The sequence below is a fragment of the Zootoca vivipara genome, chromosome 2, assembly GCF_965207765.1.
Source record: "Zootoca vivipara chromosome 2, rZooViv2.hap1.1, whole genome shotgun sequence".
Classification (NCBI taxonomy): domain Eukaryota; kingdom Metazoa; phylum Chordata; class Lepidosauria; order Squamata; family Lacertidae; genus Zootoca; species Zootoca vivipara.
The window spans coordinates 38,957,470-38,971,619 of NC_142584.1; the positions used below are offsets into that span (position 1 = coordinate 38,957,470).

The following is a 14,150-nucleotide window of genomic DNA, read 5'->3' on the forward strand; positions in this document are numbered from 1 at the left end:
ACCCTATTACTGTACTGATTCACCACCTTGGGATTACACTGACATGTGGGTAGAGTGTAAAGTAGCTGTGTGTGTGTGTGTGTGCGTGCACGCGCATAATACAATAAAGTACCAGTTTGTTCCTTGTAGGCCTGGATACCTATTTTTTCTATGCAAACTCCAAATGTTGCTGTGCCACCACAGAAGCATCCAATGCTGCACAAATATGTTCAGCAGTGGCTCAGTAAAAATGTGGGTGTATGCTGCACACACAAATCAGTGCATATAGGAGCAGAATTTTACGAAGTACTTCATCATGTGCGCTGCTTGGATACACAGCCAGTTCACATGACTGAGTCCTGGGCATGAACCCAGGATGGGGTGCATTGGATCAATTAAAGACAACGAGAGCACAGAAAACATTTATGAAGCAAATGGAAGACTGCTGTGAAATTTGACAGCACTGCAAAGTCTTCTTCACTTCAACTGAAGCTTCAAAACAGCTCCCACAGAGCCCTTTAATACAGCCACCTTATACTGCTCTCCATGCAGTAACTCAGACAGACATGAGAGATTCAGGCACAAGCAGGGTAGTGTAAAAAGACCCCAATTTTCTATGGATAAAATTTGACAGGACAGAACAGGCACTCCCCACAGAGCATGATGAAGATGGATTCTTTAGGAGATTGAACCTTTTGGCTGTTGTGTAATAAGCAGTCTCAGGACTGCACCTTGTGCTGTAAGGATATGGCAACAGCTGTTGCTTTTTTCTTCCCATTGCATTTAGGTGCTAATTTATTTATTTCTATTCAGTTACCTTGATGAGATGTGACTGATTAATACTGTCTGGATAGCAAGACTACTCTTGCAGCTTGTCGCCGCTCAAAATGCAATACATGCACAGACATCTCAAAACCCCACTCCATCCACTTTTACATTTACAGTACACCGATAATAGCATCAAGCCCATCAATTTGCAAAATTCAACTTCCTGAACTTTCTTGTTCCGATTGGTAGAAGAATAATGGCCTAAACCCGAGTGCCTACAAGACCCATGGTACTGCAAAGGACTTTACCAAGCTCTTTTGTAAAACCACCTAAAATTAAACTGTTCTAGCTGGGTGCCCCTTTAATTACTTTTTAGATCTTCAGATGATAAAAGTCTCACCAACATTTGTCTTAGTAACTTGCCCATAAACCTAGAATCCTGTACACACTTCCCTGGGAGTAAACTCCGCTGAAGATAGCAGGACTTAGTTTGGAGTAAAGTTGCATGGGATCACACTGTTTTAGCACTCTATTTTCTTTAAGAGAAATGCTTTGTAATATGTAGCCCCTACTTTCTGTCTTATCCCCCAACACAATGTTGTGTTAGTAAAGACAAGACGGTGATCCACAAGCACCCAAGATTATTTTCCTGTCCGTAGCTGATAAACAGAGAGCTGTGTGCAAATGGCCTCTCAAAATTCTCTGCTCTATTTGTAGCCAGATAAACTGGGCGAGAGGACCATAACACTAAACTTCTCCAGGAGGAAGAGTAGTTCTCCCAACAGCTCCTTGGGGTGTAGTGGTGGGCAGGTCCACTTTCCCCCATGAAGGTCCTCCCCAATTGCTCCTGCAAAAGAGGCAGCAGCAGCAGCAGCAGCAGCTGTCTTGGCAGCCTGACCAACATTCTGCATCCTTTGCAGTGCCCCAGACCTAGGGTTATCTCAAGGCCCTGCAGTGTGGGTGGAGTAGTGTCAACAAAACTGGGGAAAGCGGCCTTCTTTTATTAGATGAGGGGGGATTAAAATCTCAGATATGTTCTCAGAAAAGTGGGTTTTTCAGGCCGAAGGCAGTAGTCTATGCCCCCTCCCTTCATCTTATTTCCGAATGCACAGTGGATTTCCTAATTCATCTAAGGCTTGAAATGTGCTTCATGCAATGGGAAGATGGGCTTGGTAATGAAGCAACCCACAGGAGTTCCTTGCCATTTTTTTATGCAGGGCTGGTCCTTCTGGATGCCATGTTTATGTTACGATTCATCAGAAGTACCTTGTGCTTTTTCAGTAAAGGTATTTTCATCACCCGTTCTGGACTTTGGGTTTTGAAAATTGCGACAAAATGTGCATATACACACACCTTTCGAAAATTAAAACTGCCATTTGTGCAGTGCCGAGGGTGTGCGTAGGAGTGTGAGCATATGTGTGCATGCTCCTGTCAGGGAGACAGATTGTATATAGCAATCAAAGGAACGCGGATGCATATGTAACAGACTGGGAAAGAGTCCAAGGATGGATAACACACACACACACACACACACACACACACACACACACACACACACAAAAAAAAATATGTGTAGGTGTTTGAATTTTCCTTTAAAAACAAGAAGAAGACTCCCAAACATCTTTAAGCTTGTACATCTTCAAGGTAAAACACGGATCATAAAGACGTAGGCGTTGCTATGGTAACTCCTGGAAATAGTACCGTACAAACCAGCAATTTAGTTCACCACAGATTCTCTCCCACACCAGTCAGCAGAGGTATACTGTAAAAGTACCAGGAGGTTCTCTTCCCCATTTTAGAGACACTTCTCCAGGACCATCTTCCCAAGGTGTGTCACAAAGGTGGAAGGAACCCATTCTGCAAATTGGCAGGATAACATCAAAGCGTAACTTTTGAGGCCTCCAATATCTGTCTGGAAGACCTTGCTGAAGACGCTGTGCAGTCAGCCGTGGCAGACAGATTGGCTCTTGCTGGCATCTCAAAAAGTATATTGGAGAGCTGGAAAGGGTGCAGAAAAAGGGCAACCAAAGCAATCAAGGGTCTGACTCAACTCCACTATGAAATAAGGCTACAGCATTTGGGGCTCTTTTTTGTAGAGAGAAAAATTCAAGGTAGGAGAGATATTATAGTGGAGTATGAAATTAGGCTTGGTGTGGAGATAATACTCCACCCCCATCGTTCAGCCCGGATACTGAGATCCAGTGCCGAGGGCCTTCTGGGGGTTCCATCATTGCAAGAATTGAGGTTACAGGGAACCAGACAGAGGGCCTTCTCAGCAGTGGCGCCCGCCCTGTGGAACACCCTCCCATCAGATGTCAAGGAAATAAGCAGCTATCCTATTTTTAAAAGACATCTGAAGGCAGCCCTGTTTAGGGAAGCTTTTAATATTTAATGCTGTATTGTTTTTAACACTCGATTGGGAGCCACCCAGAGTGGCTGGGGAAACTCAGCCAGATGGGCAGGGTATATATAATAAATTATTATTATTATTATTATTATTATTATTATTATTATTATTATTATTATTATACTGGAACCTGGGGTCATTCAATGAAGCTAAATTGGGAGCTGAAGTGGGAGAAAATAACTTCCTTACACTTAAACTATGGAAGTCAATACAAATGATGGCCATCAGATTAGATGACTCTAAAAGGGGTTTGTTGTTGTTGTTTAGTCGTTTAGTCGTGTCCGACTCTTCATGACCCCTTTTCATTGAATTGCTTCCCCCGGCCTCCATTAAGCATTTGCATGATCCCCATCCACCCAAGATTTCTTTCTGAGTCAGTCATTGGCAGTTCAGACCCTATTAGCAGATATGTGAAGTTTCAGAGGCTCAGATCAGTTTCCAAAGCATGGCCAGCTATCCTGCCCAGTAGTTGGCAGAAGCAGAATAAATTATGCAAAATAAGCACATGCACATATGTGCAAATGCATTTAATCTGACTAATTTCTACACATCAAGGAATTCTAATTTGGTTGGCAATGAACCCAAGGTTACCTTGAAGGTAATTGTTGTTGGTGGGGTATTTTTAAGCACATGGCACATGGCACAAAACAGTTCTGCCTTGGCTTGTTTGCGTAAAAAAACTCCTTACCCTCCACCCCAAGTGTTTGACATGTAATCCAATTATTTAACATGCAATAAGGAAATCTCTGCCAAGCTTCTGATCAGTGCATTGCTCTGGTTGAGCAGCTCATTGTTATTTAATTTAGTACATGAACCCAGCTCAGTGAAGCAACAATGTATGAAAATGAAAAGGCACTCAGGAATTCAATTAAGTCAATCAACTGAGTGAAGGTGGTGACATTCTGACTAATGGATAAAGACTGTGGTTAAATTAGGACGAGCTCATATCTGGACTTTTCCTGGTAAAAAATGGGATACAAACCAAGGTATTTGCTTTACTTCGCAGAAGTTACGACAGTGCTTTTTCTGGAGCTGGGGTTTAAAGGAGAAAAAGTTTAGGCCAAGAGCTAAGTGTGGCATCAGCGGTATCACATGTGCAGCATCAGGCTTCACATACCCCACCACACTAACAGCAAACAGCTATGGAAGCCTAGCTATGGCATCTCTCTCAAGGTACTCTACACAAATGCAGAATGTTAATGGGGACAAATACTGCTGCTTCCTTATCAGACAGCAGCTGCAGGGCACAAGATGAAAGCTCAACCTTATTAGGTAAGGTGGGGCCATGAGGAAGCATAGAACTGTAAAGTTGGAAGGGACTCAAAGAGTCATCTAGTCCAACCCCTGCAATGCAGGAATCCTGCCCACAGTCACAGCCATCCCTGGGTGGGTTTGAAGAATTAGAGTTACAGACTTTGGGTGGAATTCAACATCACATTAATATAGTCATTCCATCAGTGCAAGCATTCCCCATTCCCCTCTTCCTGTACTCTCTCCTGGGAGTTCTCCTGACCCTCCACAGAGAAGATTTGGGGAGAGGTACAGATGGGGTATGGTGGGGAGGAGAGGGAAAACTCCCTCCATGCTAGAGGAAGTCCCTGCAATGGCTTCTGCTGGCACACTGGGCTAGTTGAAACCAGCTTTCCTGTTCAACTATGGATGTTTGTTGTGTTTTCTTACTGCTTTTCCTTCTCCTGTGAAGTAACTGACTTTTCAATATTGATTGTTGTTTTGCCTTGGTTATCATACTTTATTAAAATTTACAGTGGGGACCCTTTTTTGTGTAAAAGTTGACATAAGAGCATGAGATGAGCCTCCACTTCTTTTGAATTCTCTAAAAGAGGAAATGTATTTGACTAATCTTTAAAAAAAAACTATGTTGACAAGTAAGTGTCCAATCTCCAGCACCAACTGCAACATGGGAGTTAGGACCCTAATATGTATTTGTGAGCAGCATATACACATTCATCTGGTTTGCACATAACTCTAAGCCATTGTTTGTTTAACAAACCATGAGTAAACACAAGTGTTCCCTCAGGCGAACAACTGCAATCCACGCTCTTTTCTCCACAGCTCCTATTGCCTCATGCCTTTGTAGTTTAGTGAGCATCTGGAGTGTGGTGGTCAAACAAACCATGGTTAAGGAAGGGTGCTAGGTTCACACATGAGAAAAGGCCTGCTGGGTGAGGCCAAAGGCCCATCTAGTCCAGCATGCTGTCCCAGCTAGATGTCCCAGCTAGATGCTCATAAGCAGAACATAAGTTCAACAGAATTCTACGTAATACGAAGCCATAGTTAAAAGAATCCAAGGTACACAAGCCAACAACAAATCAATGACTTCAGATTGCTGCCTTTTTTTACTGCCAACAGACCACATACTTAAATAGGTTTGCACATAATGATTTAATTAATGGTGGTTTAACATTATGTTTAATGCTTCCCAGCAAAAGCTGAAGAACCAAGGAAATACGAAGAGAAACTGCAGCCATATACTTTGAGAGAGAACACAAACCTTGAAGAAAGAAAAATAGCTGCCTTGCTACCACCCGTGTTCAAGGGGTCACAATTCCTTGGGCAACACTAGCCCCTCATAGTTTGGGAAGTCAAATATTAATAGGAAGCAATCTTTTGGCAAATAAAAAAAACTTAAAATGGTCACATTTACAGGATTCCATTCCTCCTCTCTTCTCAACATCAAGCCCAGAACAAACTTTGAAGTAAAACCACAAATCCCTGGCTCAATGTAATCCAGGTTTAAATCGATCAGTAATCACAACACTGACAGCATATACAGCACCTTTCCATCTCATTTACCATCTCTGCTGAGCCTGCTGGGCTGGAAGAGAAATGCAGCCTGGAAAGTGTGTTAGTGATCAAATCATCCACACTTTGCAAACAGAGGAAACAAGGCACTGAGGAGCTGCCGGAGTTCCTCAAACCTGGCAAAACAGCTAGAGAAAAGGATTAGAATTTGCATACTGTTTATCTGGTTACAACTGAACTTATGAAACAAGCTGCCCTTTTAAGGGCAGTGAGGCATTTCTGCAAGAACTAACAATGAGGGCTGGTACCCCCAGGTGCCTTGCATCAGATTCCCCAGTGGAAGAGCCTGGGCAGGGGAGGGGGCAGGCAGGAAGTAACTCCATGATGGCGCTAGGCATTTTAGATAAAGCAAAGTATTCTGGAAACCCTGCATGAATTATGTACCCAACTTTTTACACTGTCATATAGCAGTTGGATCCCATGTGTGTCATGCGACCAGACATCCATGAACACCAGCAAATGTGCATTATTTAACTACTGCTCCTCTGGTGCTTAGTGGGTAGGGATATGCAAAGTTTGCTGTGGGTGAGAATCTTGTTTGAAAAGGGTCTTTTGTCCAGGAAGGGTATCCTGCTGCAAGTATCTTGCCTAAAACACCTTTGAAACATTGTCAGAACACTGTTAATTGGCAAGTTGTCCTTGCAGTTGTTGGGCTAAAATGACTGGTTTTGCCTTTGGCTTTTACTTTAAAAATCCGAGACATTTGAATGAATTGACACCTTCAAGTGAGCAGCAGAAAGCTCAGGAAAAGGTGGCAACTCGTTTTGGAGTAGTGCAAGTGTAGAAATTGGTACTTGTAAGAGAATTCGACATCCTGAGCAAGTGTCTAGCCCCTAGAGCTCTGAAAATAAGTGGCATTGCCTGACTAAACATCAAGAGCTGGAGAGGCTGTGGAGCAGGGTTTCCGGTTGCCGGAGAATGGGGCTTCAGTGCTACACATCTCATTGCTTCCCCTACTCAATGCCCAGCAAGAACAGCAGCTATGAAAAATAAGTATAGATATGCACATGAGCTCAATTTGCATACAGATATTGCAGACTCCGTATTTTCTTGGTGCACAATTTAAGGCCATGCTGGCATAGGGGTGTGTGTGTGTTCATATATACTCTTACACAGTGCACACAGCAGGGGCCATTAGGACTTGCAACCCTTGAACTGACAACAGGCACATCTGTCTATAACAAAACTGAATTCTGCAGTAAGCATTTAGGACAAGCCTGAGGAACTTACAGCCCCTCTAGATGTTGTTGGACTCCAACTCACTTTAGCCCCAAGATAGCACGGCCTATGATGGGGAATGATGTAAGTTGCAGTTCAACAACATCTGGAGGACCACAAGGGCTAGGTTCACAGAACATGAAACAAACACACACCTTGGTACTGTGCAACCACGAGAGATGTCACCAGACATGGTCTTGCTGCCATTTCAGTGGAAACCCACACAAAATCTGCAAGCTGCAACAGTGACTAAACTCAATGTATTTGGCCTTACTGAGAAGCAGCAGACTTGTCATACTGCCAGCCTGTTCCCTACTTCAAAACCAATCATCAGTTGCCACTGATTTAACCTGTTTCTGCAGCAGTTGAGTTGACTCAGAAGCAAGGAGTGGTTTACCTCTTTTCCCCTTTTCTTCCCAATGTCTCAACAAATGAAACTGATTTGTAAAAACGTTACAAGAGACATTGCACATATTTTTGTAAATCAAGAAAATCTTTAATTAAAAAAAAGGAAGAGAGATTATACCTGCAAGATAACCCAATGTCCCTCTGCTGCAGCAAGGTCCAAGGCTTTCTCAGCCACTACCTCCTGGCCTTGTCCAAGCGACACATTGTGGAAATTCCTGTTGTTAAAGGTGTAGCCAAGTTTCTTCCCTAAAAGAGGAAAGTAAGTTTTTTCAGCACAATGAAGCACATAGCACCACAGCTTGATCTCAGGGTGCTTCTTGATGGAAGTTTATGATATAATCAGTGTTACTCATGTGCACAAGTTTCTCGCACTAACTATATGACATCATCATCACATTATTAGCCCTTCCTTTTCTTACGTTTAACCTAGGATTTCATGTTACCATGGAAAATCCAGTAAGTAAAAATAACCCAATGAGCATCCACAATCTCCATTGGTGTAGAAGCTAGTCCGTATTCTTTTTTCCCTTTAGAGGTTTGTGGTGTGTGGGGTCATGTTTCTGTGGGTTTCCTTTATTGCCACACCCCAACTTCCACATGCTCCTCATATGAGCACTGTGCGCATGCCTATTTCCATTAATTGCCAAAGACATGCTGATATTTCAAGAACCCAGTTTGGAAAAGCTATGCACACATGTGAGGCACTACTTTGAGGACTAAGAACATAACAGTTGTTGGGATTTTACATTTTTAATAGAGAGTTATTATGTAAAACCTCTCATCTTTATCATAATTTCATCACAGCTAAATGTAAGCCTTGCACAATGCCTTGGTATTAAAACATTTTTTTAACAAAACCAAAGGGATATGGATGTTACCCCACTCCCAAATACACACACACATCCACAAGAAGGATGGGTGGGGGAATTAAAAGTATGTGGGCATTACAGAAATGTCCGTGTGAATGCCCAGAACAGGAAAATGTAATCAAGGGCACAGAAGAAGTCATTCAGGGGAAGAGCCAGAACACACAACATGGAAACATTCTATCAATGGCTGCCCATTGATGTGGATGGGAAACAATGGTTATACGGTAGCTATGGAACTGCATATGTGGACTCATGTGCCAATTGCACACACAGAAAAATCAGGTCTGAATGACCTATTTGCAACATATCAACCCTTGTCTGGAAGCACCCTCAAACTTGATCTTAAAAACCCATAGTACCTACGAAAAAACACACACCAGCCCAGGGTCCCATGCAGGGTACATAGGGGGCTAGGGCTCTTAAAAGCACCCAAGTCACTTTCTGTTATCTTCACCTTAACTTAAGAACCTTACTGTAGGTGAGCTGATGGAATGGAAGAATCCCGATAGCTATAAAAGATAGGGAAGGTAGCTGAAAGAGCACCGCTCTGTAAACTTATGCTGTAGCCAACCACATATTTAAGGCTTGCTTTTCAAGCTATCATCAAGATGGGCAGGAAAGAGCCACACACCCAACCAACTTCATTAGGATCCTGAGATTGAAATGACAAAGAGCTAAATTTCTCTTTTGTAGTTGAATAATAAACGCTCCCATCAAAATCAAACTCTTAAGTGTGGATCTACACTGTACCTGGGAAATAATGGGAATGTGCCATAGGGCATTTTCACACATAAAACAGACAACTGCAAGGATTTGTAATGCAAACCTATTTGTATGCTGAGCATTCTGATTTGCATATGCAAACACCTAAGGCAGAATTCTGGCACCACTGCTTGGCACAGAAACTGTGCTTTTCCTCTCTCAAAGGCACTGAAGTTGCAAGTTGAATAAACAACAGAGATAAAAGGAAGGATTACAATACTCATGGTTATGAATATGGCACCAAAATGCTGTGTGTTTTGCACACTCACAGGCTGTTATATCCAAGGTCTGTTGATAGAATCCCTTCCCTCAAGTCTCCAAACTGGGCCTTTAGGGCTGGATAAAATCCCTCTCTCCAGTTCACTGCATGAAAATAATCATGCTTCATACACTTCATAGGGATGGACAAGAATCTGAAGCAAGGATGCCAATCATGTGAAGACCCTTGCTTGAACTGAATCTGAGGTGGACACAGTCTACTCCTGCTTCAGTTCTGCTTACAATCTGCAGCCCTTTAAATCGATTTATGCTATAAATCGATCAAGAAGACATCTGGATCCATTTGTATATGGGGCGATTTGAAGGACAATTTCAACACAAGCTTGTCCAAGTGGCTACTAAAGCAGCTGGGAGACATGGAAGCTGGAAGGAACAACTTGGAAGAGATGCAGTTCAGTGACAGAGCACATGCTTTTCATGCAGAAGGAACAATTCCCAGCATCTCCAGGTAAGGCTGGGAGAGACACCTGCCTGAAATCCTGGAGGGCCACTGTCAATCATTGTCATAGCTGCCAAGTTTCCACTTTTCTCATGAGGAAGCCTATTCAGCATAAGGGAATTTTTCTTAAAAAAGGGGAGAACTTGGCAGCTATGATCATTGTAGGCAAAAGTGAGCTAGATGGACCAAAGGTCTGACTCAGCATAAGGCAGCTTCCTATGTTCCTATGGAAGCCAGACTGCTGTGCTTTAGCACCTGGTGTCTATCAGGTGGAGGAAGTCCAAAGTGTAGTAGATGCCAGCAAGTTGAGAAGATCTGGTGGAGGTAAACAAGAGGCATTCCCTGCTTGACTGGGTCATAACTAAGAAGGGCAGAAAGTAAGAAAGACCTTAAGGAAAGGAGGAGAGATATGAAATAAAGTGGAAATGAAAGTGTGAGCTTTAAGTTTCTACAGGAGTGCTGCTAAAACTTTGCTTCTTCTATGCAAGCCAAACAAGCGGACCCTGCCTGCTGCCAAGGGGAGATGGTTTCCCAAGAGTAAAAACTGCCCCATCAGAGAAGGCTTCCTTCTTTCCCTGCTGTAGCTAGCACATTGCCATGGGTTTGGTTTAACTCACGGGTGTCAGAGACAAAGCCCGGGGGCCTAATCCGGCCCGCCAGACCTCGTGCTGTGGCCCGCCGCTTGCCGCTGGGCGGCCGCTCGCCCGCGCGGTCACATGGGCGGCCTGGGCGCCACTTCCGGAGGAAAGGGTGGGACACAAAGTTGAATCCGAGGCCCCATTGGCTAGTGGCGCTGCTAATCTGCTGTTAGCAAGCGCGCCCGGCTCTGAGCCTTGCTCTGAGGCAGCGGGAGGTGAGTGCCATGAGGAAGCCGCTCGGAGTGCGGGGCGGCGGCAGTAAGGGAAGGGCAGAGAGAGGAACTGGAACTGTTTGCCTCAAGAAGGAAGCGCCAAAAGGGCGGGCGAGGTCCTCTCGGTTGGCTTTGGGGCTCAGGACAGAGAAGGCACAGCCTCTCACCCCCTTTATTTGTCCCGCGGCAGAGCTCGGCGCTGCCAACTTGTGCAGGGACAACGCTCAGGAAGCCCCATGTCCTCAGGACAAGAAAGCACGTGCAGGAGGAGGGCGACTTCCGAGTAATTTCTGTGAAGTGCCTGTGCAGTTGATCGGGCGTGCCTGCCGTTCGCTTTCCCCGCTGGCTAACAGTTCCCTCCCTCCCTCCCTCCCGCTCGCTATTTCCCTCTCACCCCCTCCCTCCCTCCCTCCCTCCCTCCCTCCCTCTCTATTTCCCTCTCAGCCCCTCCTCTCCCCTGCACCTTTGAAGGGCCACCTTGGCAAGGAAACACTTGCCCCACCACCCCAGCCCCTAACAGGACCCCCAAGGCTCCTGCTTCAGCTCTTCAGCCCCCCAAGGAGCCCTTCAGCCCCTACCTGGCTGGGAGCCCAGGGAGGCGATCCAGAGCGCCACAGGCAGGCTGTAGGTGTCAGCTGGCCAGAGAGGACATGCCATGTCTGTTCCCAAAGATGAGGCACAGAGGAGCCTGCCAGATCCTGGGACAGTCCATCTCCCTCAGTGCAGCCAACACTGGTTGGCAGCAACAGCTCTCCAGCTTTCAGCCCTGCCTGGAGTTGCTGCCAGGTAAAAGCTGCCAGGATTCCTGCATTGCAGGGGGTTGGGTTAGATGACCGATGCAGGTGTGTGTGTGTGTGTGTGTGTGTGTGTGTGTGCACCTTGTGGGTCTTTCATCCCCTGCAAGACAAAGCCCTCCCCATCAAGCCAAAGGGCAACCCTTTTGCTGGGGGCACCTGCTGGAGCTCTGAAACCTGCTGTCCAAATACATCCCCTCTCTCCAAGCCTCCCTCTTGAGCAGCCACAGACAGACCCCCGTGAAGAGGAGCCTCCTTCCATGGCTGCCCCAACCCAACCTCTTCCCCAACCCCAGACGCTGAGCTTTCATTTTTTAAAAAAGGTCTCTAGTCCACCCAGAGAACTTTGGAACTCCCTGCCTAGGGAAGCTAGATGGGCTCCCTCCCTGCTGGCAGATGGGAACTGACTGTGTTTTGAGGAAAGGGCTAGCGCTGTGGTATTTTTATTGTTGCTATTATCTGTATTTCTAATAGATCTTTTCAATACATAAATACATAAATTGTACAATAATTGTACATTTGAATATCTACTTGCCATTATTCTGACTATATTTCTGCTTTCAGAGCTAGTTATTACTTACATTATTACAAAAAACAGTAATAATTGAATGCAGTGACAATAATTTATGATAATAAAGAGTGGACACATAGTCCTACAGATACAGCCGGCCCTTTGAGGGTGACCAAACTGCTGATGCGGCCCCCAATGAATTTGAGTTTGACACCCCTGGTTTAACTGATGCAATTTAACTGACACAATTTATTTACCATGCTTCTCTACATCCTTCAGGGGGTCAACTCCAGGTGAGAGGATAAAGAACATCGGGGTTGCAGGTCCAGACTCCTCAAATGATGTTGCAAAATCCAGAGATCTTCCTGCCACGTATTTATTCCCAAGTTTTTCTTCCACAAAATCTCTGTTGGAAGAAATTGCTGAACCTATTAATATTCAGGAAATACAATGCATTTGTAGAATAGTGTGCTCTTTGACTTAATCAGAATTCATCTATATGGCCTGGGGATTTATTATCTTAGACCAGAGGTTCTTGAGCCTTTCTCTCACACCTCCCTAAGTCTCAGAATGGAAAGAGGGGTGGGGGAGAGAATACATGGAGTGATAATGATGGCTCAGGAGCAACCCCAGACTTCAAGCATTCAGGTGGATAGTCTCTTCTGAATGAGAGAATTATTATTCTTTATTAGATTGGTATACCGCCCTTCAGCCAAAGATCACAGGGCAGTTTCACAACATGAAAACACAAAATACATAATAAAACTAAACCAAAACAAACCAATAATGCCCCCCGCCCCACAGACACATTTAAAAGGCCATAGAATGTTAATCAGCCGAACAGCTGTCTGAAGAGAAACATTTTTGCCTGGGCCTAAAGTTATGTAATGATGGTGCCAGGCGAGGCTCCCTGCACAGAGCATTCCACAAATGGAGAGCCATCACAGAAAAGGCCCGTTCCTGTGTTGCCACCCTCCAGACCTCTCGTGGGAGAGGCACCCAAAGGAGGGCCTCAGATGATAATTGCAGGGTCTGGGTCAGTTTCTATGGGGAGAGGTGGCCCTTGAGGTATTGCGATCATATGCCATTAAGGCTTTACAGGTCAAAACCAGCACTTTGAATTGGGCCCAGAAACGAATTAGCAGCCAGTGAAGATGGATCAGGATTGGTGTAACATGCTCAAAGCCACTTGTCCTGGTGAGCAATCTGGCCACCGAATTCTGTACCAGCTGGAGTTTCTGAACCGTCTACAGCTCATAGTTAGTGAGAAGAGCCCCAGTTTGGATGACATGCTAAGTCAAACGATGGCTTAACTCAGCACAGTAGCATGAAAGATTGGGGAGGAGCAAAGAGGATACACATTCCTCTCCAGGACCCTGCATGTTCAAATATTTTCACTAAACCATGGTTTATCTTAATGTGTTGTGCATAACCAGTCCATCCTTTTGTTTAGTATGCTTAGCTCGTCTGTGCATCTCTCCTCCCTTCTACTGTGCAATGAAAACCTCCACGGGAGGTTTTTAAGGAAACATGGCCAACTTGGAACTTTAGATATTTGATACTTTATCCTAGAACAAAAGTTTAGACTTGATTTTCCAGCTTCCAAACTTTGGGATTCCGTGATACATGAGTGCAAATTTAATTTTTTTGTTCTTTGCTGGGATCATGTAGCTGCTGAAAGTCAAATCAGAACCTTCAAGCCCATGGACATTATCAAATATCACTCAGATGTTGAGCAACAAACAAGTCCTGATGGAGCAAAAGACCTTTTGCTTTACTTGAAGTACTTGTACTACTTTTACATGCCTGCCTGAAGTTTACATCTTCTCAGTCTGCTTCACTAAATAACTTATAAATACATTAACAACCAGTCACATCAGCTAAACTTTATAAAAAAAATTCTGTAAGAGAAATAGCAGGCACAATTTACTAATTGAAATAGCAATGAATTATAGAGTTTGTTTCTGCTAGAATGGTTTATTCTTAAAACTTGAGAGACAGGGGGCAGGTGTCTTGCACTAGGATGTGTTAAAATGCATGAGA

General features: G+C 44.4%; 1 protein-coding gene across 2 annotated transcripts in view; it reads right to left on the reverse strand.

Annotated features, from left to right (window-relative positions):
• The window catches only part of DNAH9 (dynein axonemal heavy chain 9), a 190,399-nt gene that overhangs the window by 18,069 nt on the left and 158,180 nt on the right, over positions 1-14,150 (reverse strand). For both annotated transcript variants that reach the window (XM_088661670.1, XM_035104728.3), the window contains exons 61-62: positions 12,365-12,513; positions 7,722-7,849 (exon numbers count right to left, since the gene is read on the reverse strand). In XM_088661670.1, the coding sequence (XP_088517796.1) occupies positions 7,722-7,849; positions 12,365-12,513 (277 nt within the window). The remainder of the gene's footprint in view (positions 1-7,721; positions 7,850-12,364; positions 12,514-14,150) is intronic.